At 40.9% G+C, this 26,685-nt stretch overlaps 1 protein-coding gene across 6 annotated transcripts in view; it reads right to left on the bottom strand.

The window, feature by feature from the left end:
- The window catches only part of LOC125919129 (cyclic AMP-dependent transcription factor ATF-7), a 90,067-nt gene that overhangs the window by 18,986 nt on the left and 44,396 nt on the right, over nt 1–26,685 (bottom strand). For 5 of the 6 annotated variants that reach the window (XR_007456674.1, XM_049625618.1, XM_049625613.1 and 2 more), the window contains exons 3-8: nt 12,434–12,530; nt 8,024–8,142; nt 4,776–4,913; nt 2,292–2,449; nt 1,166–1,265; nt 522–635 (exon numbers count right to left, since the gene is read on the bottom strand). Coding sequence is in view for 5 of the 6 variants with exons in the window: in XM_049625618.1 (XP_049481575.1) it covers nt 522–635; nt 1,166–1,265; nt 2,292–2,449; nt 4,776–4,913; nt 8,024–8,142; nt 12,434–12,530 (726 nt within the window). In the remaining variant the exon portion in view is untranslated. The remainder of the gene's footprint in view (nt 1–521; nt 636–1,165; nt 1,266–2,291; nt 2,450–4,775; nt 4,914–8,023; nt 8,143–12,433; nt 12,531–26,685) is intronic. The other variant, XM_049625619.1, reaches the window with a different exon arrangement.

The raw sequence follows: 26,685 nt of genomic DNA on the forward strand, positions 1-26,685 counted from the left end.
AATAGCTAAAATTTCCGTGCCAATTTACCCTTAACAGAGGAATGAAAAGAAAATGACAGGGAGAATGTGCACCTGGATCCCTAAAATGCCTACTCTGTTCCTTGGCTATCATCCTGGGCACAGTTGGAGGGTGGGGGTTGTTGAAGTAATAGAGTCCAGATGAAAGCTCTCTCCTGGAACCCGGCCAGGTGCTGGTTACGCAGCTATTCACCTCTTGGCCAGCTCTCCTGCCCACTCACCCACCCTCCATCTGTCACCCTGGAACTGAAACAGCAAGCATTCCACGCCAAACAATCTGTGCTGCCTCTTTTCACTGCCATGGTGTATGTACCAGGCTGTAAAGGTGGAAGAGAGGAGATAGGAGTCATGAATCAGGGTCTTTTCTTCTCCAGACCCCACAACAGGGTATCTTTAGCTCTGCAAGCCCCATAAGGTTTCTTTGCTTGGCTCACTTGAAAAACCTACACTGATAACACTTCTTTCGAAAGGGCCAACACTGCCCCAAGCTGGGATGTACTCACCATTTTGGCTTCTGATGGCATAGGGTGGCCAGAGGGAGAAATGGAACCACTGCTGTTAACTGGTGGGCCAGGGATACCAGGAATGTTGGGCACCATAGACACAGGTCTGGCCAGCTGGATTAAGAGGAGGAAGAAAAACCAGAAGGGAACATAATACTAGTGGTAGGGCAACAGCTTCCCAAAATCAAGTGCTTCTGAGATTGGCATGTCAGGGCCTGTTCTGTGCAACCTGCCCACAGGGCATACAGGGACAGCCTGGGAAATACCTTCCCCCATAGAGCACCACAGGGTAGGAAATCTAATCTTTCAGTGCTATGACAATTTCTATAGGAAAAACTGGGGCTGTATCTTGAGGAAAGTGGTGGGCAATTTGGGAGGCACCAAGTGCCAAGTAAAATCAACCAATCAGTGGGCTGGCAAGACCAATTCCTAGACCAGGAGCCAATTGTCCAGATGAGGCTTTGTCTAGTGTTCCACAGTGCTGGATTGGCAGAGGTTAGTGAAGAGTTGGGCAGGCTGCCATGCTCAACTAATACAGACCAGAGCCCACGTTTCCCTGGGGCTCACGTGTGTTTATGAGCATTCAGGTGGAAGGGAGGGATTAGTGTGTGGGTAGGGTTGGCTGCCCCAACTACAGAGCTCACCGATATGACAGAAGGCATCTGTACCGGAGGCCCTGGCAGCACAGGCATTGTCTGTCCATTAGCAAGATGCATGACGAGAGGGAGGGAGCCAGTGGGAGATCTAGAAGAGACATGAAGTAAAATGCTCACAATACAGACCCTTTTGCCTAGGGATCTTCTTCCTAGAATGACAGCAGATTTCCCAGTCTTCTCTAGTTAGGGAAGCTATAGGGCAACGTTATAAAATCCTGACACCCTCAGAAAGGTGGAAAAAGTAGGGAGTACTTACCTTATAGATGGAGAGAAATGGTAAGATCTTTACACTTTGCAAATTAAGCAAGCACCACTGAATTCAAATGGGTGGGAAGCTAATCCTATAAAGATTTTAGAACAATTACACAAACATCCCCACCACCGGCATGTATAAATTCTGTCTTGCCTTAGGCAGGACTTGGACCAAAGCTGTCATTTTGCAAAGCTGAATTCTGTCATATGATAGCCAAACATGACTTAATTTCTCTTGTTTTTTTGTACGTATTGCTCTACCCTGCCTCCAAAAGATGTCACTTTGTATTTTTCCTAGTAGGTCCAGGGAATAAGCTTTAAGAGGCTAAATCCTGACAGCAACCTCTTAACCCCTGGGTACCTAGGGACAGGAGCTCAAGTCATTTCATTAGAAAATCTATATAGACCATGCCAGGATTGAAGACAGACAAACAAAATTAGGGGTAGCAAAGACCAAGAACCCTAACTGGGACTGAGGGGGACACCAGACTCAAAAAAGATGACTGAATGGGTTTCAGTCCGTCATTCAGTAATGCTCCCCCAAACTTGTGCAGATTGAGGCCAAGAATCAAAATATACTTCCCTGTGTGGCCTCCACCATTTTGATGAACTTCCTAAACTCTTAAAGATTCTTCTTTTAGATCAAAGAAGTTTTAAACCTCCAAATTAAGGAAGCATTATTTCCAAATAAATACTTGCTTGTGTACTAACAAGGTAAAGAAGATTTGTTTATGGTGGCAAATTTTATTCTGAGAGACAATCTCACTGACTTGTTTTCCTTGAGTATTCAAAAACAGTCCTGTTTTTCATCAAGTACAAAAAGATTCAGGCTTCACTGTTTCTCCCTGCTCTCTTTACTTACCCCAGTTGCCTGTTGGATGGTGGAGCCTGTGTGATGACAGAAGTTGGGGAGGGAAGGGTTGGGTGAAGTGGATCATAGCCCAAATGGAGAGGCAGGGAGCCAGGGCGCACGATGGTAGGTGTGGGGGTAGAGATCACAACAGGCTTTGGGGCCACCTCCTGGGGAGAAGAGACCAACAGATCACAAAATGCTATAAAGGGCTGCTTATAGGCAAACAGGTAGCTGGTAAAATGTGGAACAAGTCTACTGGAAAGAGCACTGTGGCAGCTCATGTAAATCATGCCCTGACTCTATCATGATCATGGACCCATACCTCACTCACCCATGTAATAGGAATGCTGAGTTAAGACCTTTTGGCTATCTCCCTTTCAGAGATGATTGCTATGCGAATGAGAGGACAGCTGGAAAATCACCTGGAATCTTTGCAGAAGCACTGGAGTGCCATATAAGTTCCAGGGACTGTCAAAATTTCTCACAGTCTCTATATTCCCATTTCAAAAAAAATTTTTTTTTTTTTACTGTTTATGTATTTTTGAGAGAAACAGCGCAAGCAGGGGAGGGGCAGAGAGAGAGGGGACAGAGGATCCGAAGCAGGACGCATGCTGACAGCAGAGAGCCCAATGCCAGGGCTCAAACTCACAAACTGTGAGATCATGACCTGAGCTGAAGTCCCAATGCATAACTGACTGAGCCCCCCAGGTGCTCCACTCTCATTCCAAATTTGATGCCTGAGTGTCCTCTGATCTCTAATGAGAACAGACAGGGTGTAAGACCGGCGATAAGGCAACCAATATTTCCTAGAGAGCCCTTTAAAAAAGGGCTACGGTGGCGGAGTGGGGGTGGAGTGCCTGGATGGCTCAGTCGGAAAAGCATGAGACTCTTAATCTCAGGGTGTGAGTTTGAGCTCCACGTTTGGTGTAGAGATTGCTTAAAACTAAATAAATAAAATTAAAAAAAAAAAAAAAAGGGGGGGGGCCACAGGAGTTTGCATAATGGTCTTGTTGTAATAAAACAAACTACTTCCCACTGTTAACCTGGTTAGGGTCTTAGTTGCTAGTGGCCACACTGGCCCTCAAGCATCTCCAGACAACTTCTAGGACGTGGTTGCTAATGAAAAGGGGAGGGAGGAGGGAGAGTTGTAATGTTTAGGGAGGGAGTAGTTTGGAGAAGTTATCAAACCAAATTTGGAGGGAGGTAAAATGAGATACAGATGCTCTAACCACATTGGACATTAAAATTACAACCACTAGCAGAATAGTGGAGACTGGAAAGAGGCATGGGGTGGGGGGGTTCTGAGGTTTTGAGAGTATCTAGATGCTGGTTACACGGGCTGTAAACTTCGTGAAAATTCAGTGAGCTGTATACTTACAATTTACACACTTTTCTGTATGTGTGTTATTTCAATAAATTTATAAAAAATATTACCTCATAAAAAGTTCCCTTTAAAAAAATAATACTCAGAATCCTAGTAGATTTTCTTTGTGCCACTAGAAGACTTCCTTCTAAGAAGACTTTTTTCCTAAATCATTTAATGTCCAATTTATGAATTACACATTTTTTTCTTTTCTACCTCTTAACTGAAGTACAACATAAAGTGTATTAATCTAAAGGACACAACTAAGTGACTTTATATATGTAAAATCAAGACGGAGTCCATTTCCAGCACCCCAGATGGTTCTCCCGTGTCCCTTCCCGATCCAAACCTTTCCTCACAAGAGCTAAACATTATTTTGAGTTCTATCATCATCAAATAGTTTTTGCCTCTTCTTGAACCTGATGTAAATGGAGTCATGTGTATACTTCTGTGTCTGAATTTTGGTGCTGTCGTTCAGTATAACATTTGTGGGATTCACTCGCATTGCTGTTTATATCATTAGTTCATGAGTTTGTTCTTTTTTAGTGCCATGTGGTATTTAGAAATATACCACAATTTGTTTATTTATTCATTCTCTTGTTGATGGACATTTGAACCACTTCCGTTTTTTAATTATTACAGTACAACTGTTGTGAACATTCTTTTTTAATGTTTGTTTGTTTGTTTGTTTGTTTATTTATTTATTTTTAAGACAGAGACAGAGCATGAGCAGAGGAGGAACAGAGAGAGAGAGGGAGACACAGAATCCAAAGCAGGCTCCAGGCTCTGAGCTGTCAGCACAGAGCCCAACGTGGGGCTCGAACTCATGAACTGTGAGATCATTAGCTGAGCTGAAGTCAGCCGCTTAACCAGCTGAGCCACCCAGGAGCCCCTGAGCATTCTTAAATACTGCTATACAGTGGACATACACACTAATTTCACTTCCATAAAGACTCAGAAGTGGAACTGCTTGGTCCGAGAATAGGTGTCATTTATATAAATCTTCTAAACAATGAAGATTTATGTAAATATAATCAATCCTGTATCACCCATTATTTATACAACTAATGAATAAAAGCTTAATCTACCCACCAACTAACATTTGGGATAATTCTTGGTAGCAAATTTACCTTTTCCTTGAGTGGCGGGGAACAGGGACTGGAAGCAGGGCTATCAGCTGGGGACGAGTCTACCTCCACTGGCTCTTCTTCTTTGATTTTGATGTCTGGTGTGGAAGGCAAAGACATGTCAAGGGGCCCAGCAGCAGCCTGTTAAAAGAGAGAAATGAGCAGAGTTCAACCCAATGATTCCCTTCAGGCTGAATCTAAATCTTTCCAGTTAAAAAATGAAGAAATATACTCTATTATTATTATTATTATTATTATTATTATTTATTTATTTTTGAAAGAGATAGAGACTGAGTGCAAGTGAGGGAGGGGCAGAGAGAGGCCAGGTGCCCCTATTATTATTATTATTTTTAAGTAGACTCCACACCCAACACGGGACTTGAACTCATGACCCTGAGATCAAGAGTTGCATGTCCCACGGACTGAGCTGGCCAGGTGCTCTGAGGAAATATACTTCTAAGTTTAGCTTTTGGTCAAAGAACTGAACTGCAAGTCAAAGAAAATATGGAATCTAGGTTTTATGTACAACTCTGGGCAGATCATTTTAACTTCTCAGAACCTGTTTTTCTAACTGTAAAATGGAAATAATATCTGTTTCACAATGGCTGAATACTTATAAAGTTTCTGAAAGGTAAAAACAAACAAACAAACAAACTTATAATGCTTATAAAGACCCTGAAAGGCGGGGGGAAAGCTGACACTTAAATCCATGCAAATACCATAGTTACATTATTTTTCAGGAAAAGTAAAATGATTTCCTGAATCGAGTGCTTGCCTATTTCCAAGCAGCTCTGTTGGCCACTGGACAACTGTGAGCACTTTTTCTGCCAACCACAAGGACTAGATTATCCAAGTATCAAAAGCAAACAAATTAGCTATTAAAGTACTGCAAACATGAGGGGCGCCTGGGTGGCCCAGTCAGTTAAGCATCGAACTCCAGCTCAGGTCATGATCTCACTGCTCACGAGTTCAAGCCCCACATCGGGCTCTGTGCTGACAGCTCAGAGTGTGGAGCCTGCTTTGGATTCTGTGTCTCCCTCTCTCTCTGCCCCTCCCCTGCTTGCACTCTGTCTCTCTCAAAAATAAATAAACATTAAAAAAAAAATTTTTTTTTAAGTACTGCAAACATGATAGGGAAGATCTTTTCTGGGGAATTTCCCATGAGTGACGGTGATGTGATCTCATCCCAAAATCTGGTGGTAGAGGCTAGAAGTTAGAAAGATAAGCATTTTGGGGTAATAAAAGAAAGGAAAGACTGGTCATTTGCTCAGTGAAAGAAATTAGAACTTGGTCCTAGAAGCAGGACTAGAGAAAACCAAAAAGGAAAGAGAGTACTTTTCTGGCCATGGTGAATCACTTCACAGAACTGTGAAGCTGTAAATGGCTTTGCAGGACCCATAAACCATCTGAGATGACAGCCCAACACTGCACCACGACAGGAGGGCTGGCACTGCAGTTCAGTTTCATGACAAAGTAGATCCTTTGTTCTATTCTTTCCATAACTTAGGCTTCTCGGTGAAAGAGGAGCTTGTTTCTGACTCTTCCCCTTTACCTTAATCCCTAGAAATTTTCTTGGTAGTTGAGCACACTGAAGATAATCTGGTGTCTACTACGTTAGAGAAGGTGGTGATGGTTCTTTCTCTCCAATCTGATGGGGGTGAGCAATAGCAAAGATGCTTTCATTTTTGCCCTCATTTTTTTTCTACATTGCAAAGATGTCAGGCCCAATTCAACTAATTCTGGGATCCCTGAAAAGTCAGAGGGTGGAGGGAAGGAGAGGCCTCTGAGTAAACACAGCCACAGGTTTAAAATCCCTTAGAGGCATCTCCTAGAAAAGCTGTGGTTCAGTAAAGTTTTAGACTCATTCAACATTCCCAGACACAGTCTTTTACTGAGTCCATTCTTCTCATCAAGGGGGCGGTAAGGACCACCCCCATATGGGCAGAAAGAAATATGGAGATGCCCAACAAGTAAAGGCCTGACCAGCTACGAATGGTCTTTCAGAAGTGTCAACTGAGTTAAAATGGAAGTGGAAAAAACTTCAAGCTTTTAAAGGGAGGTTAATTTTCTTGAATTTGCCTATAATGAGTTTGATCTTAAATCCCTCATATCCTGGAAAAAACAATTTGATTTCTTTGTCTTGGGGGAAGGAAAAATGATGGAGGGGTGGATGAAGTAGGGAAGCCATAAAATAAAATTATACCACATAGGTCGAAGCAACTGAGAGATGACAGACTGGAGTTTCGGAAGAAAAATCATGATGAGAAGACTACGGCTAGTCTAGCCATTTGAAAGCAGAACTACAAATATATGCCATTGGATCTCCCTCCTTTCTTTCCGTTTGAGAGAGAGAGCAGGAAAAGGTGCTCATAGGAAGCTATGGAACTTGGAAAAACCTCCAGTGATGATTCTTATAAATACAATTTAAGCTGGGTGAAAAAAAGTCATGCACAGCTCTCTTGGTTTACCTGCTCTCTTCTTCTTAAAAGGAAAGAGCTCAGAATACGAAGGGATTCCAACATTCTAATCCTCTCTACAGTATCTATACTAAGTGGCCTCCATATAGTTGAACATACTTTGTGATAGCTTCCACCTGCTGGTCCTATTCCTATCTCTGGGCCACAGAGAAGTTGAACCCCTCTTTTGCATGAAAGCTCTTCACATATTCGAAGACTACAATTTGGTTCACATTAGATCTTCTCTTTTCTAAGCACAACTTCCTCAGTTTCTTTGTACGTTCCTAACGTGACATAACATCCTTCTTTAAGTTCAATGTCTTGAATATTACTCGAAAGCTACCTGAAGGTAAGAGCTACATACATTGAAACAAAGAAGTGTCCAAATTCAATAAATGTTTGTTGATTGGCTGACTGAAAACAGTTCAGGTAAGAAGAGCAAGAGATTTGACCCCAAAAAATGTCATCTCATAGGATTTGAGTAATTTATAATCTTTTAACATCTTCAACATATTCAAAAGAGAAATAATTTTTTAAAAATAGATTACGGGACTGATGCTGCACTGAACAGGAAAGAAGACTAATTTCTGGTAAAGACAGACTTGTGAGGAGACCCATCATCTGGGCCCCCTAAAGTCGTGGAAGGCTGACTAGGATCAGTGGGTACTATCTGGTTCTAAAATAGGAAGCCCATTATTTTGTGCTTTAACCGGTTAAGCAAATTATCCCAGGACACAATGAAAACAGCCTCCATCTGAACACTGGCAGTTTTTCAGCAAATGTCCCGCCTCTTGCCTTTTTTTCATCCTCATCTGCAGCTTTCTTGAATTCATGTTCAAAGGAGCTAGCTAATTCATTGAAGAGCCCCACCTCCTCACAATTCTTCAGGAATCTAGTCGGAGTAGGAGTTTGATCTGTAGACATGAAAAACAAAACAAAACAGGAGACTTCATTTTAGTTTTGACCTGAAATTAAAACTTGAGAGTATATAGGGAACACATTTTTATTCTCCTGTTTGGAGAGAGTCTCTGTGTTGCTTTATGGAGCTTGAGCAGGTGAAGGCCAGTGCTAGGCCACCAGAGGGGGTGTCTGTGCTGTGCCGCCTCAAGGCCAGCAGAGGGAAGACAGAACAATGTTTTGTTGTGTGACTGTCCACTTAACCCCCTTACTCCCAGAGGCTAGTTTCACCTCCCTCACCCCCAAAACAAAACCAAACCACCCACCCAGGTGGAGTTTGTGGTACCTCCAGATCTGAAAATCAAGGACAGTTAAGCGACATTTTCTCTTTAAAGTTACTCCCTGCTATGTCTGAAGTGAGGAGGTATAAGCAGATGGGCGTTAAAATCTGATGAGGAGAAGAAACTGAGGGTCAGATGGTGGAGTCTGCTTGCTAAAGCCACCAAGAAAGATACGGTGTCTTGTCTTTCAGTGGTCACTGAGCTAAGGGTCTGCTACCTTCTGAAGGTATTCCGGGAAAATCTAGGGGCTGCTGAACAAAGACAGCAAGATCATGAGCTTGGAAAGGAAACTGCAAACAATAGAGCTCATTTCAAAGAGACCTGAGCCCAGAGCAAATTCCGGAAACCAGGATATTTGGATTTAGATTTGCCAGCCAAAATATCCTCTCAGGGGCTGCACAAATCTTTCAACAGTGCCTCTGCCCTTGGGAAGAGGAAGGCGAGATCCATAACCCATGGGAACTTTTCAAGCAACCTGAATTTTAGATTTGTGCTTCTCTCTCCCCATTCTGCTTTTCTGATTTTTCTCTCTTAGGTCACCTGAATCTTGTTCCCTAATCTAAAGTTCTATTATGATGGTTTTCTTTGACATGCTAGTCACCTCGGGGATTCATTTTATACCCCAAACCACTAAACTGAATGATAGATATAGAACAATGATTAAATGACGTTTTAAGGAGTGAGACCAGGGATTAAAATCACTCCTAGCATGATCGATTGGAAATAGTCCACTGGGATTTTCCATGGAAAGAGCATAATTTTTTTTTTTTTTTTCAATTTAAACAAAACCTCTTCTGAATCAGAGTGTTTGGAAAAGTTACCACTACCTCCCAAAATAGTTTTAAAAGGTTCTCTGGCAGCTTTGGTTGGCCAATGATGAAGCCACTTTCCCTCCATCCCCGGGTGAGTGGAGGTAATATCATCTTTTATGCTCAAGAGTACTTCAGTAAGGGCACACACAAAAAAAATCACAACTCAAGTGAAACAGGATGAGGCAGCTAAGGGCACAGTGATAGCAGAAGAGGGCCTTTTGGTTCTCTGACCTGAGACTCATACAAACTTCTCCCATTCCTGAACAAACAAGCAAATAGCCTGAAAACGTATAAGAAAACCCTTTGCCTGCTCTGACGACTCTAAAGAAATCAACAAGTGTTTACTGAATAGTTTCTATGTGTCTTGATGGTACATGCACACACTTTTGGGTAAATTTGGGGGAGGAGAGGGAAAGGAGTATAGGAGTTCTGCCCAAATATAAGACATGGCTCTTGCCCTAGAGAACAAAGAGGATGTTTTCTAGTTGAGGAAATAAATATACATAGATAGCATCATAGTATATAAAAAACTAGCTGCCACGTGCAATAGAGAATAAAATTATTGTAGTAATTAAAGAATGACAAATAATGACAGAATAGTTAGGAGGTTTCAAGAAGCAGGACTTGAGCTGGCCCTTAAAGAATGGTTTTCACCAAGAGAAAGAAGATGTGGAGGGTAAGAGGAGCCAGCCAGGTGAAGGCATAGAGAGGAAGGGTATGGGCACCATGTAGAGATGAGGAGGAAAAGGTACGTCCAGGGTAAAGATAATCAAGTCAGGGGGAGCCTGGATGGCTCAGTTGGTAGAGCACATGACTCTTAATCTCAGGGTTGTGAGTTCAAGCCCTATGCTGGGTGTGGAGCCTACTTAAAATAAAATGATAATTAAAAAAAGATAATCAAGTTAGGTATATAAGTTATATACAAGGTTGAGTAGGTATGGGTGCCTGGTTGGCTCAGTTGGTGGAGTGTGCAACTGTTGATTTTGAGATTGTGAGTTTGAGCTCCACACTGGGTGTAGAGATTACTTAAAAATAAAATCTTTAAGTGGCGCCTGGGTGGCTCAGTCAGTTGAGTGTCTGACTTGATTTCAGCTCAGGTCATGATGTCACCGTTTGTGGGTTTAAGCCCTGTGTCGGGCTCAGTGCCAACAGTATGGAGTGTGCTTGGGATTGTCTCTCTCCTCCTCTCTCTGCCTCTCCCCCATTTGCTCTCACTCTCTCAAAATAAATAAATAAACATAAAAAAAAAAATGGCAGATGGCCATTAGCATTAGTTTAAAAAAATCAAAGCAAAGCAAAGCAAAGCAAAGCAAATCACATCTTTTAAAAAGAAACAAAAACCAAAGGTGGGTAGGTAGGTACCATCAGGCTAGGTTACAGAAAGCCTGAAAATCCAAATATAAACAGCCTTAAAGTAAAATAGGAGGGGTGGGCGCCTGGGTGGCTCAGGGGGTTAAGCGTCTGACTTCGGCTCAGGTGATGATCTCCTAGGTCTTGGATTCGAGCCCCACCCATCCTCAGGCTCTGTGCTGACAGCTCAGAGCCTGGAGCTTGCTTTGGATTCTGTGTCTCCCTCCCTCTCTGCCCCTCCCCCACTCTCGCTCTCTCTATCAAAAATAAATAAACATTGGGGCACCTGGGTGGCTTAGGTGGTAAAGCACCTGACTTCAGCTCAGGTCATGATCTCACAGTTGTGGGTTTGAGCCCCACGTCAGGCTCTGTGCTAACAGCTCTGACCCTGTAGTTTGCTTCAGATTCTGTGTCTCCCTCTTTCTCTGCCCTCTATGGTTCACCTTCTGTCTCTGTAGCTCTCAAAAATAAACACTTAAAAAAGTAAATAAGCATTTAAAAAAAATAGGAAGATTAGGGCACATTTTTTTATTTATTAATTTTTTTAAAGTTTATTTTGAGAGACTGTGTGCCTGCATGTATGTGGGAGGGGCAGACAGAGAGGGAGAGAAAGAATCTCAAGCAGGCCCCACACTGTCAGCACAGAGCCAGAGGAGCGGCTCGATCCCATGAACTGTGAGATCATGACCTGAGCCAAAATCAAGAGTCGGATGATCAACCATCTGAGCCACCCAGGCACCCCTTCCTCCAGGCTTTCTTAAGGATCATCAATGACAATGTTCCCACTCATGTCCTTTTCCAGGAATGACAATCTATAAGCTCCTAGCAAAGTGGCTGGTGGACACAGTAGCTATTCAATAAATATTTGCTGAATTAATAAGGAATAGGAGATATGTAATGGCAAGTTCCTTTGGTCACACATAGAAGTATAGAGAAGGAAGTTCTCTCTTTCTTTCACTGTATTTTAGGTTGCATTTTGGCTAGTAATAGAGAAATTGTGCCTTATCTGAGTTATTAACTTATGTAATAACCACCAACAAAATCCCCTATTGGTTAAATACTGAGATAAACTTGCTTAACCCAGGTTAAACCAGAACCCCTCATAGTATCAAAAGAAAAGGCCCATTTTGGTTTGTATGTCTGTCTAGCTGAAAATGGCACAACAGAACTGCCCATGATTTGAGAGTAGTTGCTAGGGATACTCCCTTGAGAATGGCATATGTAGGCAAGCCAGTATCTAAAACAATCAGCGAGAGGTTCCAGTTCACCCAAATTGGCTTAGAAGAGTCCCATTGACTAAATGTCTTGTCTGAGCTTTGGAAATGTGCCCTCAACACCGTCTGGGTTCATGAGGCAAGTTGAATTTACGAACTGATAATCAGCCTGCTTGGGGGAAACTGACACCCAGTGGAAGAGAAGCAGCCAGGCTAGGTCGGCTTTCTTGCTTTCTTTTGTTCACCCCTTCGCTGTGGGTATGGAGAAATGTCAAAGGCATCTTTTGTCTGTAAATCTTCCAAAGTCTTAATAAAAAGAAGGCAGGGAGGGAATAGACTGAAAAAAGCCAAGACTAAACCTCAACACACCTACCCTCAAAAACCGCAGAACCCAATCTTGTATTAAAAACAGAATGGAGGGCACAATAGAAACTTGGGAGCTTTTAGTGTTCCTTTTTCCTGATTAAATGCAGATCACATCAGGGCTCTTAATGGGAAAAGGGGAGTATAGCTCCCAGTACATCTGGTCCCTGGTATTAATCTTAACTGTCTGGTGATACCAAGGCACGTGGCTTCTGGGGCAGCAAATACCTGCAATGATGACTGAGTCAGTTCGGGCTGGGCCAAATTTCAATGTCATCTCATGCTTGTGTTTATGAACTGCCAGGTGGTCCTCGTTTGTAAATCTCTGAAACGAAACAGAAACAGAGATGTGAAAAAAAATAAGCGCTTCGGTGCCCTTTTACAATGTCCTACTAAACATCCTGCACAAGGATGGTCCCTGGACAGGGGGACTGGAGAGGGAATGGAAAGGAGAAAGAATTGGAAGTGATGGAAAAGGAGAGGAGCTGGACGAAAGGAGAAAACGGGGAAGGAGAAAAAGGGGCACTAGAAAGCTGGGAGGAGAGGAGAAGAGGAAGACCGCGGCACCAACTGCTCTGTAATATCAGGTCCAAAACGCGAGAAGTGGACAGATTGCTGGTGAAGTGGGGTCCAGGCAGGAGGCTCCAAATGAAAAAAACATTTAGGCAACCCTCTTAGCGAACAAGGGGAAAATAATTTTAAATAATAATAATAAAGAGAGAAGAAGGGCAAAGCTGGACACTCGTTGGTCATCACAAAAATAGGAAATTCAGAGTGAAGCTCTCCATGGTGGGGCTGAATTGGACTATTTATGAGGGGGCTAACAGGGAGATAAATTATGCAGGATTAGGAGAACCATTTAACTTCCTGGCCCCCACAGTGCTGCAGCAGGCGCCTGCCCAGCTATTTGGCTCAGGGTTTTAATGAGCCAGGATGGGGCTGTAGAGGACAGGGGCCCAATGGCCAGCAGTAATGGCACACACCAGCCCCATCGGCCAAATGCTGTCTCCCCTCGTCGGGCAGCCCGCCTGGGCTCCGTCAGCCATAAAGGGGCCAGTGCAATGCTGCTGGCTATATAATGACAGAATAAAGATGCAAGCAAAAAATTTTTTGTTGGGGTGGGGAGAAGCCTGTAGGCAGGACGAGGGAAGGGGAAAGAAAGGAGATGGTATAGCGACTTTCTTTATTTAGGGGTTTGGGTGAAAGGACAATGAAAAGGTGAGGCTAGGTCTGCCTCATTTTATGACATGTAAGACAGGGTTACTGGACAATAATTTATGCTTCCACCCCTTCTTTAGAGTGGGGGAGGTGAAGAGAACAGATGAACAGCAGTAATTCAAAAGAATGATACCCTCAAAATTCCCTTTGAGGCTGGCTGGCCCGGTTCCTTCATTAAAACATGCCTGCAACACAGTAACAGCTTGGATGCTGTGGTTTCCCACAGCTCCCTCACCAGCCAGGCTCTGAAACATGGTTCTATTTGTCTTTTTGTTTCTAAAAATAATGACTGGTTAGTCCCCTCTTTTTACTTTCCTTGTTAGATACATACACACTTCCCACCGAACACTTTTAGCTCTTTTTCCACAGCGCTTCTTCACTGCGAACCAGATAGGAGTTAGCTTCATCCATCCCAGGTCCTATCCAGTTAATAAAGTGACCCTGAACTTTGATTTAAGTTCCTTTATTTTACCTGAAAGTATCTTCCCCCAAATTTTCTCTGAGCCCTATCACAACTAAAGCTAGCTTCTGGCGTAAAATCCTTCCAGGCTAGGCCTACAGGCCTGAAGGGAAAAGTGAATTTTCACTTAAAAGTATAAAGAACCAAAATGTAAACCGTCAAAAGACTGCCTGAGTGGTTTCAGAAGGATCCAGGAGAAAAGTGAATAAAGCGTGGGAGAATTTAGCCAACAACTTAGTTTTCTCTGTTGTTGGTTAACCCTAGGCATCAATTGTGTCCTTAACAGATTTTTCCCTAAGGCAAAAACGGTGAGGTTGGGGTGAAGAAAGGAGAGAATAGTCTTTAACCAGGGGTATGATATTTGTAGGCTAAATAAGTCACCGTTGAGGTTCTGGGTTTCCCAGCTATTGGGTAAAAGGAAGTGAGCAGGACCTGGTCTACAATGAACAAAACCCATCATTTTACTTATTTATTTTTAAATGTTTATTTATTTATTTTGAGAGACTGAGAGGGGCAAAGAGAGAGGGGGAAAGACAGAGCATGAGTAGGGGAGGGGCAGAAAGAGAGAGAGAGAGAGACAGAGAATCCCAAGGAGGCTTCACACTGTTAGCGCAGAGCCGCATGCTGGGCTCGAACCCATGAACTGTGAGATCGTGATTTGAGCCAAAGCCAAGAGGCAGACACTTAACCGACTGAGCCACTCAGGCACCCCAAAAACCATCGTTTTAGGGAAGAGTAGTGGATTAGGCAAAGGTATAGAATTTCATAACACTGGTAATGTTCTAACAATCTTTCAAAAAGATGTTCATAATAAGTTCTTCATGGAAATTTCATAGATGTAGTCTGAAAATTTTTGTACAATGTTCTAGAATCTAGAATGATTTTCAAGCAAAGTCCTTTTTCTTTTTTTTAATTTTTAATGTTTATTTATTTTTGACAGAGAGAGAGAGAGACAGAGCATGAGCAGACAGGAAGAGAGAGAGAGGGAGACGGAGAATCCAAAGCAGGCTCCAGGCTCTGAGCTGTCAGCACAGAGCCCGACGTGGGGCTCGAACTCACAGACCGCGAGATCATGACCTGAGCTGAAGTCAGACGCTCAACCAACTGACCCACCCCGATGCCCCAAGCAAAGTCCTTTTCTACTATCAGAAGTCAAGCCTGCTCAAAACTGAGCTGAGAGAAAGATTTTAAAACTCAATCAGGTTTTGTGCTGGTCAGGATCACTTAGTATTTTAAAAGGCAACTCCCCTTATGTTAGAATTGTGCTCCACAGTCCTGACTTGCCTTATTGTCCTCTAGCCCTTGCTCCTCTCTGTTGCACGCCCCCTCCCCCCTTCCATGCAATGCTACCATGTTCCCCCTTGAGCTATTGAGCTATTTATTTTTTCCAAATCAAAAGCTGGGATCTGAAAAGAACTGAAGATGGCTGAAGGGATTTCCCACCCATCAGCAGCTCAGAAGGTTTGATAACTATGAACCCCGATAGGAAAAAAACTGTATCTTTATTCTCACTAAACCCTGAAATTTAACATTCCTAACTCATAATAGAAATCACACATATTTCCTTACCACATATATCAAAATATCCTTTATACTCATCACTATTTTGAAACTATGGTAGTCACGAGACCCACACTGGAACTTGTTATCTAATAACGTATTCCATTATTAAATATTTTAAGAATTTTGAGAACTATTATTTCAAAGTAACTGGTTTCCTTTATAATCCTATATATTTTACTTTACTAATTTAAAAATATTCTGAGAAGGGGTTCACAGCCTTCAAATTGTCAATGGGGATCATGACACCCCCCAAATTAAGAATCTCTAAAAAAAAAATTAAGAATCTCTAAAAAAAAAAAAAATCTCTGACTAAATCAGGTAATGCACTTCAGAGGAGGAGGCAAATGGGCTGAATTTTAGGAAGCAGGGCACTGCCCTGGGCTCTCCCTGTAATTTGTAATACAATTTTTTTTTAAGTAGGCTTCATGCCCCAGCGTGGAACCCAACATGGGGCTTGAACTCACAACCCTGAGATCAAGATCTGAGCCGAGGTCAAGAGTCAGAGGCTTAACCGACTGAGTTACGCAGGCGCCCCTTTAACACAATTTTTATATGGCTAGAGTAGGAATGGGAGGATAAAAGTATGCTAAAGCTTTTTATCAAAGTGAATGTCAATTTGGCTATTATGTTCATTGTTCCTTTTATTCTCTTACGTTTATGAAAGTTAACCCTTAAGGGGGTGCCTGGCTGGCTTAGTTAGTTGGTGGATAGTGCAACTCTTGATCTCAGGGTTATAGGTTTGTATTTATTTATTTATTTATTTATTTATTTATTTATTTATTTAAAAAAAATTTTTTTTAAGTTTATTTATTTTTGAGACAGAGCATGAACAGGGGAGGGTCAGAGAGAGAGGGAGACACAGAATCGGAAGCAGGCTCCAGGCTCTGAGCTATCAGCCCAGAGCCCAACATGGGGCTCAAACTCACAGACCGCGAGATCGTGACGTGAGCTGAAGTCGGACCCAGGGTTGTAGGTTTGAGCCCCACACTGGGTGTAGAGATTACATAAAAATAAAATCTTCAAAAAATAAAAAAAAATTTTTTTAAGTTAATCCTTAAGAATTCCCTAGATCAGTCTTGAAATGCAAGCTTAGCAAACCCATCCCTCTGAAAGCAATTTCTCAAAATATCTAAAATCATTAAGTGATAAAAATTTTGACCTTATTATTTTATTGAATTAAAATGAGCAGAGGAGCTCCCAAAAGGATTTCCTTTTTGAATTATTGCCCATTTAAAAATCTAACTCTCCCATTTGTTAATACCCTTAATGGGTCTTCCTTTGTTCTTTGGTCTTACCTATGACTAAGGATTTGGCAAAGAACCACTGAGGGAACAGTCACTCTGGTTGTAGGGTAAATAATGATAATGTTCAAGGAATATGTAGATATCAACCATCTTCAACAACAGAGGGCTGATTATCATTCAAAATGGAGACTGAAGAATGTAAGGCATACTGGATCAAAAAGGCAGTTTACATGCCTTGGGAGAGGATTTGTATAGTAACTTACGGTGTACCATATAATTTGCTCAAGTAAATGAATCAGGGCAGTTTCTTGGCATAAATAGGTGAGGAGAAGTATTACGTGGTAATGTGCACCCTATCTAGAGAACAAGATGATTTAGCTCTGCCCTATCCAGTATGGTAGCCATTAGCCACACGAGGCTATTGAGCACTTTAAATGTGGCTAGATGTACTGTAAGTCAAAACACACACTGAATTTCAATGACTTAGTACAAAAAAAGAATGTAAAATATCTCATTAATTTCATGTTGATTACATGTTGAAATGATAAGATTTTGGATATACCGGGTTAAATAAAATGTATTATTAAAACTAATTTTACTTATTTACTTTTACTTTTTAATGTGGCTACTAGAAAATTTTAAATTACATATGTGGTTTGCATTATATTTCTTTTGGTCAGCTCTGACCTAGATAATATCCTCAAAGATCCAATGGGAATTTTACTCATGTGCCAGTCTTGAGTCTTTCCCCCTGAACCCATTTTCTCTAAATATAGTTTATACTATATGGCAGTGGTTCTCAAGCAGGGATAACTCTGACTCCCAAGGGACATTTTAGCAATGTGTGGAGACATTTCTGCTGATCACAACCAGAGGGATGCCACTGGCCTCTACAGGGTAGAGCCATGGGATGCTGATAAATATGCTGAAATGCACAAGCCAAGGCTCTAAAACAAAGAATTATCTGACCCAAAATATCAACTGTGTCTTTGTTAAGAAATTCTGCTACACGGTAACACGGAAGGAGAGAAAGAAACAAGGGGGGAGAAAAAAGGGCTGCTTTTTAGTTTCCCTTGCCAAACTGCCAACACATGTTTTTGGATCTAAAACTTGGAAGGGAAAAAACACAGGCAGAAAACTCCCAACCTCATTTTATAAAATGGCTGATGTACTACAGATCTGCAAATACTTAGGATAGGGAAATTAGGAAGACAGAGACAGAAGGCACTATAACTGGGAGAAGAACAAATTAAATGGAATTCTCTCTCACACATTGTTTTGTTAGTTACAAAGAGGTAATACAGAAGCAAATCAAAACAATTTTGGCTACTTTTGATTTTTACTCCCCAATGGAGATTTTCTTAGTTTAAGAAATGTTAAGAAACATAAAATAGAATGTAAGGGGTATGAGGAAATTGATCTGAAAACTGGTTATCAGTTGTGAAATGGGCAGGGACAGTATAGTTTCTTATTAACAATTTTCTACAGGAGATCTTTGGTAAAAAATGCTTTCCATTTCTAGAAGTTTCAGCTTCGCCTATCCTTCTGTGATAGTAGAATCTGGTATCCTACCTACTAGCAAACTGACCAAATGAACAGAGTAAAGAGTGCGGAATGGCCTGAAGAACAAACATGGATGGTGGGTACTGTAAATCAGAAATACATCTCAATGGGGGCACCTGGGTGGCTCAGTTGGTTAAGTGTCTGACTTTGGTCTAAGTCATGATCTTGCCGTTCCAGAGTTCAAGCCCCACATTGGGCTCTGTGCTGACAGCTTGGAGCCTGGAGCCTGTTTCAGATTTTGTGTCTCCCTCTCTCTCTGCCCCTCGCCCGCTCACGCTCTCTCTCAAAAATAAATAAACATTTAAAATTAAAAAAAGAAATACATTTCAATGAATGAAGTCTTAAGATTTTAAGTTTTTTAGGGACGGCTGGGTGGCTCAGTCGGTTATAAGCGGTTATAAGTGTCCGACTTCAGTTCAGGTCAAGATCTCACAGTTTGTTGAGTTTGAGTCCCCTGCTGGGCTCTGTGCTGACAACTCAGAGCCTGGAGCCTCTTTCGGATTCTGTGTCCCTCTCTCTCTGCCCCTCCCCCACTCGCGCTCTGTCCCTCTCTCTCTCAAAAATAAACAAACATTAAAAAAAAAAAGGATTTAAAATTTTTTAATTGGTGTAGATCATGTACAAAAAAACCACAAATATTAAGTGTACATATAGCTCAATGAATTTTTATATGAATAAATGCCCACTGTGATTACAACCTACATGAAGACATGAAACATTTCAGGCACCCCGAAGGTCTTCTTCATATCCCTCTTTTCTTAAGCTTTTAAATGAAATGATCACATAAAACCGTATAGTACCTGGCATACAGCATGTACTCAAGCTAGTTCTCTACATCTTACTCTCCAGGTAGACAGGTATTGTAGTATAAATTAGTTTTTCTTTGCAGAATAACTCTAAACAAGTCAGTGTTTAGAGAGAGTGCTTTTCTTAATCTAGTTAAAACTAGTCTCTCAGAAACTTTCTGAAATAACAGCACTAAACAGAACTGAAGAGAAGGCTCAGGGTGAAGGAGAGCTCAAGCCAAACTAGAGCAAAATTTTTGCCTATTGACTCTGAGCCAGGCACAAGCATACGGGCATTAGAAATGTAATAGTTTCAAGCTAAATCTTGGGTAAAGTATTGTGACCAATGAAATTTCTGTGCAATATGCACTCAAACCCTAGCCAAATTCATTCCTGAAATGTTGTTTTTGGCCACCACAGCTCCAGTTTCCATGTAGATTTGTCTCACATTTAAAAATGCTCTTATGCCCTGACCTATGATTAATACAAGTCCCTTTCCTTGTTTTAGAAGAGTAGACTGGGGGAAGGAGACAAATGAGAACTCTTTAGTTATTAGGAAATGAGCCCTGAATGCTAAACTATCAGGAAACAATGCAAGGAACTGAGTTTATATTTGTGATAGTCTGGAAATTCATTTATGCTGAAACCAAATCTATCTCCTTCTCCAAAGTTTCTGGGTTTGGCAGCGCTGCATGGACAGAATAACTTTCTTTTTTTACAGTATCTACACATGGACATATTTTGATGAAAGAAAATAGCATGAAAAAGCCATAGAAAGCTTAATAACTATGGGGGGCAAGCTCTAAAATACAGTGCTACACAGAGTAGAAAGAATAACCAACCTTTTTATGAGTATTATTTAATCTGTTCAATTGATCACATATTCTGAAAGGAGAAACTAGGAGATCCGCAACAGTCTTTATTTAAATTTTTTTTTTAACGTTTATTTATTTTGAGACAGGGAGAGACAGAGCATGAACGGGGGAGGGTCAGAGAGAGAGGGAGACACAGAATCTGAAACAGGGTCCAGGCTCTGAGCTGTCAGCACAGAGCCCGACGCGGGGCTCGAACTCATAGACCGCGAGATCATGACCTGAGCCAAAGTCGGACGCTCAACCAACTGAGCCACCCAGGCGCCCCAACAGTTTTTATTTAAAAAAAAAATTTTTTTAAACGTTTATTCATTTTTGAGACAGAGAGAGACAGAACATGAGCAGGGAAGGGGCAGAGAGAGAGGGAGACACAGAATCCGAAGCAGGCTCCAGGCTCTGAGCTGTCAGCACAGAGCCTGACATGGGGCTCGAACTCATGAACTGAGAGATCATGACCTGAGCTGAAGTCGGACGCTCAACCGACTGAGCCACCCCAGGCGCCCCTGCAACAGTCTTAATAATGCTTCTCACCGTCACTGCAGCGCTTCTATTCCCAACGCAAGAGATGGTTTGTGTTTGGGAAAGCAGGGAATGGGAGAAGAAGGGAAAGGACTAAATATACACACCTCAAAGCCAACATAACTTTCATTTGTACCTTAGTCAATCTTAGGCTCCTGTTCTCTACTTCAAGATGCTATTTACTAAGTGAGTCACACATCCTGCTTTGAATGCTTCATGGCTCTTAAATGAATCATTTCAAAGAACTGAATTGTTTAACAAATAAATACAACCACAGCAGTGGCAGCTCATAGGCAGTATGTGTGAGCAAGGTAATTTATAGAGGAACAGTAAGAACAGGAAACTTTTTCCCAAAATACTCCAAGAGAAAATGTTGTCAGGGGAATGCAGGAGGACAAACTCAAGGCGGGGGGGGGGGGGGTGTGGAATCCACCAAATTGTACCCAGGGTAAATTCCTTTGCCCATAGATTGAGGAATTTTCTGTTTGGAGAAGGCTATTTGAATATCTTAAAGAGAAGATTCTGTCCACTGACTAAATTAGTCCACCATAAAAAGAGTTTTTAAGAGCAGAGACATTATTTGATAGTTTCACAATGAAGCCATCTAGTGCTCAAGAGCAAGGACCCTATTCATTTGTTTGTATGTGGAAACATCCCAAGCACCTAGAACAGTATCTGCACACAGTAGGTACTTAATATTTGCTGAATAAGTGCCAATTAGCATATATCACTAAAGTGCTACAAAGCATCCCCAACTTACAAACTCTTGTCCATGTGTACAATGGTGGCAAAATTTTCATCACCTATATCCAAAAGGAGTTGGTATCTTAAATACCCAACCTTTCCAATGGAACTAGAGGCTGGGTCCATTCAGGACCAAGAATATTCTTTTTTTTTTTTTTTTTATGCTTATTTTTATTTGAGAGAGAGAGAGAGAGAGAGAGAGAGAACAAGCCAGCAAGGGGCAGAGAGAGACGGAGACAGAATCTGAAGCAGGCTCCAGGCTCCAAGTTGTTAGCACAGAGCTGGAAGCAGGGCTTGAACCTGTGAACCGCAAGATCATGACCTGGGCCGAAGTTGGACACCTAACCATCTGAGCCACCCAGGCGCCCCAGGACCAAAATTTTCTAATGGGAGGAGCTTAGGATATGAAACAAATACAATTGCAAAAATTAAGACAAAAAGAAAAAGTCAAAATGGCAACAAAGGGGATTAAATCACTGAAAAGAAGTTCTTGATTCTGAGAAGGGGGTTGAAATCATTCTCAAAGGAGATTTTACAGGAACATAAAAAGCATTAGTTTTCTGGTCCTGTTGAATTTTTACGACTTTTTTCCCTCTTCCACGGATGCTTTCTATCCAGGTCACTCTCTCTACTGATCTGCAAAGTCTACTTGTTTTTAGTTTTATGTCCCCATACAATTTGCCTATTCTCAGCCATGTCTTCCTCTCTTCCCTCTGTTTATTCAAATCCTACCATTTTTTCCTAGGCCCGGCTGAAATTTTTTTGAAATTTTTTGAAAACTTCTCTAATGATTCTTTAGTAATCTATCTTTCCTAAATGTGTATGGTACTTCAACAGTTTGTAGCACATAATTTAGAATTTTGGTCTATATGGTCTCATAGTTTTATCCTTTTAATGTACACTGTAAACCACTGAAGAGTTAAAAATGTATCCTACACTTATTCTTTACCCTCCCAGCTGCCCCATCTCGGGGCTTGGCCCAGTGGTGAGCATAGAGTAGGGGCTCAGTAAATTTCTGTTTGAGTGGCTGGGTCAAGTTTTATTTTTTTATTAAAAAAAAATTTTTTTTTTAAATCTTGGTTTATTTTTGAGAGAGAGACAGAGTGTGAGCAGGGGAGGAGCAGAGAGAGAGGGAGACAGAATTCGAAGCAGGCTCCAGGCCCTGAGCTGTCAGCACAGAGACTGATACGGGGCTCAAACTCATGAACCGTGAGGTCATGACCTGAGTGGTATGAGAATAATTGTTCAAAAACTTTATTACCTTTGGGTCCTAAGACTTTAACAGGGAAACACTTTCAGAATGTTCTGATGCCTTTCCATCTCCATTTCCAAAGTATACGTCACTGCTCAAATAAGTAAAAATTCATGTATCCTCTCCACTATTTTGTTAGACACCAAATTCCCTTTATTACAGAAAGGCATCTATGGTAATTTCAGCATGCTTGAATTATACTGCTGTTGTATGAAAGGACCCTGGTACCATGCCTTATGGGTCAATTCACTTTCTTTAAGTAACACAGTCCATTGCTGAACTTCATTTTACTACCAACTAAAATGCTCTATGCAAAAAATGTCAATTCAGAAACAGCATCCTTTTCTTTCTTCACTCCCCAAACCACTAGTAGTAATTTTAACCACAACCTTTTAGGCAGTTTTGTTTGTTTGTTTGTTTGTTTTAGGATCCCAATTACTTGAATTTTATAGGGAACAATATCAGTATCCCCCAGGAGTCAAGCACTGTTGAAATCTGGATTTCTCCTTTTATAAAGTGTGGAGTATCTGACAAGAAGAAAAGGAATATTACAATCTAGTCAACAAATCACTTGGGAGGGGGAAGAATATTAAAACCACAATTGACATTGAATTGCTGGATCTTCATTGTTAAGATCTGGGATTAATATCAATGCTTATTCTACATTACTTGAATTAATGATAATACAACTATTCCTCTAAGTAGCAGAAGTTTTTTTTTTTTTAATTCTTTTTTTTTTTTTAAGTTATTTATTTATTTTGAGAGTGTGTGTGTGTGTGTGTGTGCAAGGAGGGGAAGGACAGAGAGAGAGAGAGGGAGAAAGAGAATCCCAAGCAGGCTCCGTGCTGTCAGCATAGAGCCTGATGAGGGGCTGAAATCCACAAACTGTGAGATCACCACCTGAGATGAAACCAAGAGTCAGACACTTAACTGACTAACCCACCCAGGCATCCGTAAGTAGTAGATTTTTTAAACACTCAGCCTGATCACTCACTTTAATTTTGGTTCCTTGTTCCTTCCTGTCGTTTATGACAATGTGAAATACCATGACCCCATAGGTGATGTCTTGTGTCAAGTAAGTTGCAGGTACCCAATATATCACAGCAAAATAGAAACTGAGCTCTCAAGGTCATATAGGCCATCTCCAACAGGGACTGAACAGTGTAGGACAGAGGGTAGTAAATATAATGTATCAGTTTAAGTTGGGAAAGGTTAGGTATTTTGTTTTTAAATTCTGCTTGTTGCTCAATGTGGTTGAGAAATATAATCTTACTTCAGGTTTCAATAGATTTAGCCAATGTTCTAATCCTCTCAACTTCTTTTTCCATGGGATTCCTTAGTATCACAGTAAACTAGTAAGCACAAATGTCTTTCTTCTCTCTTTTAATTTTTTAAATTTAAAATTTTTATTTATAGAATACACATGAAAGTTACCATCATAACCATTTGTAAGTGTATAGTTAGTCATATTACATTTACACTGTTGTGTGACCATCACTACCATCCATCCCTATAACTCTTTTCATCTTGTAAAACCAAACTCTAAACTTACTCAACAATAACTTCCCATTGCCTCTTCCCCCCACCCCTGTTAACCACCATGATACTTTCTGTCTTTATGACTCTGACTGTATAAGTGGAGTATTTGTCTTTTGGGACTTATTTCACTTAGCATGTCTTCCAGGTTCATCCATGTTGTAGCATACTGCAGAATTTCCTTCCTTTCTAAGGTTGAATAATATCCCATTTATGTATATACCACATTTTGTTTATCTATTCATCAATCAAGGATGGGTACTTGGGTTGCTTCCACATTTTAGCTGTTGTGAACAATGCTGCTACAAATATGGGTGTACAAATATCTCTTCAAGACCCTGCTTTCAATTCTTTTGGGGACATACCCAGAAGTAGAATTCCTGGATCATATGGTAATTCTATTTTTAATTTTCTGAGTAGTCACCATACTGTTTTCTACATTGGCTACACCATTTAAAAAAAAAATTTTTTTTTTTTACATTTGTTTATTTTTGAGAGACAGAGAGAGACAGAGCACAAGCAGGGGAGGGGCAGAGAGAGAGGGAGACACAGAATGCAAAGCAGGCTCCAGGCTCTGAGCTGTCAGCACAGAGCCTGACGTGGGGTTCAAACCCATGAGCCATGAGATCACAAAGTCGGACGCTTAACTGACTGAGCCACCTGGGCACCCCTGGCTATACCATTTTATATTCCCATCAGTAGTGCATAAGGGTTCCAATTTTTCCACATCCTCATCAACACTTATTTTTTTGTTTTTGCTTTTGTTTTAAGTAGACATCCTAATGGGTGTGAAGTAGTATTTCACCGTACTTTTGGTTTGCATTTTCCTAATGATTAGTAATGTTTAGCATCTTTTCATGTGCTCATTAGCCATCTGTATATCTTTTTAGGAAAAATGTCTATTCAAGTCCTTTGCCCATTATTCAATCAAGTCATTGTTTTGTTTTAGAAATTCTCTATGTATTCTGGATATTAACCTCTTATCAGATACATGATTTGCAAGTATTTTCTCCTATTGTGTGGGTTGTATTTTTACACTGTGGACAGTGTCTTTTTTGAAGATACATTTTATTTTTTATTTGTATGTAATTTATGCATTTTTTAAAGTTCTTACTGAAATTCAAGTTAGTTAACATACGACGTAATATTAGTTTCAGGTGTACAATAGTGATTCAACACTTCCCTACAATACCATGTGCTCATCACAAGTGCCCTCCTTAATCTCCATCACCTATTTAACCCATTTCCCCAACCTACCTTCAACAGTGTCTTTTTCTTTTAATTTTTATTTTCTAAAATTCTTTTTAAGTATGCTCCATACCCAACATGGGGCTCAAACTCATGACTCCATGATTAAGAGTCACATGCTCTACCAACTGAGCCAGCCAGGCACCCCTGATAGTGTCTTTTATTTTTTTATTATTATTATTGCTTTTTACGTTGATTTATTTTTGAGAGAGTGAGAGAGAGAGAGTGTGAGAATGAATGAATATGAGTGGGGAAGGGGCAGAGAAAGAGGGAATCCCAAGCAGATTCTGTGCCATTAGTGTGGAGCCCGATGTGGGGTTTGAACTCACAAACCATGAGATCATGACCCAAACCAAAATTAGGAGTAGGACACTTAACCGACTGAGCCACCCAGGTGCCCCTCAACAGTGTCTTTTAATGCACAATTTTTTAAAAAAAATTTTTAAGTGTTTTTATTTATTACTGAGAGAGGAGAGAGAGGAGAGAGAGGGCTATTCAGGGTCCCTTATGATTACATATGAATTTTAGGATGGGTTTTCTATTAATAAAAGATGTCATTGGATTTTCATAGGTATTGCATTGAATCTTACTGCTTTGGGTAATACTGACATTTTAACAATATTAAGGCTTCCAATCCATGGGATGTGTTTCCATTTATTTATGTCTTCTTTAAATTCCTTCAGCACTGTTTTGCAGTTTTCATTGTACAAGTCTTTCACCTCCTTGGTTAAGTTAATTCCTAAGTATTTTATTCTTTTTGATGCTCCTGTAAATGATTTTTTTTTGTAATTTGGATTACTGACTAGAATCCTTTCATTTCATCTTGCAGGACTCCCTTAAGAATTTCTTGTACAGTAGGTCTAGTGGTCATGAAATGAACTCACTCAGCTTTCGTTTATCTGGGAATGTCATAATTTCTCCCCCACTTTTGTTTTTTGTTTTTAAAGATTTTATCTTTAAGTAATCTCCATACCCAATGTGGGGCTCAAACTCACAACCCTGAGATCAAGAGTCATGCACTCCACTGGCAGAGCCTGCCAGGCACACCCCTCCTCACTTCTGAAGGGCAGTCTGGTTGGATACAGGATTTTTGATGGGTAGCTGGTTTTCTTTTAGCACTGCATGTATCAGCCTGTTGTCTTCTGACCGCCAAGGTTTCTGATCAGAAATCTGATAATTGAGGATCCTTGGTATGTGATGATTCACTTCCTTTTTGCTGCTTTCAAGATTCTTTGTATTTTCACAGTTTGCTTAAAATGTGTCTTGGTCTGGACCTCTTTAAGTTCATCTTACCTGCAGTTTGTTGAGCTTTTTGGATGTTTACAAGTCACGTCTTTCATCAAATTTGGAAAGTGTCAGCCATGATTTCCTCAAAGATTCTTCCTGCTCCTGTCTCTCTCTCTCCTTCCAGGACTACCACAATGTGTATGCTGGTCCACTTGTTTATCACACAGGTCCTCTAGGCTCTGTTTGCTT

The sequence above is a fragment of the Panthera uncia genome, chromosome B4 (genome assembly GCF_023721935.1).
Source record: "Panthera uncia isolate 11264 chromosome B4, Puncia_PCG_1.0, whole genome shotgun sequence".
Taxonomy (NCBI): Eukaryota; Metazoa; Chordata; class Mammalia; order Carnivora; family Felidae; genus Panthera; species Panthera uncia.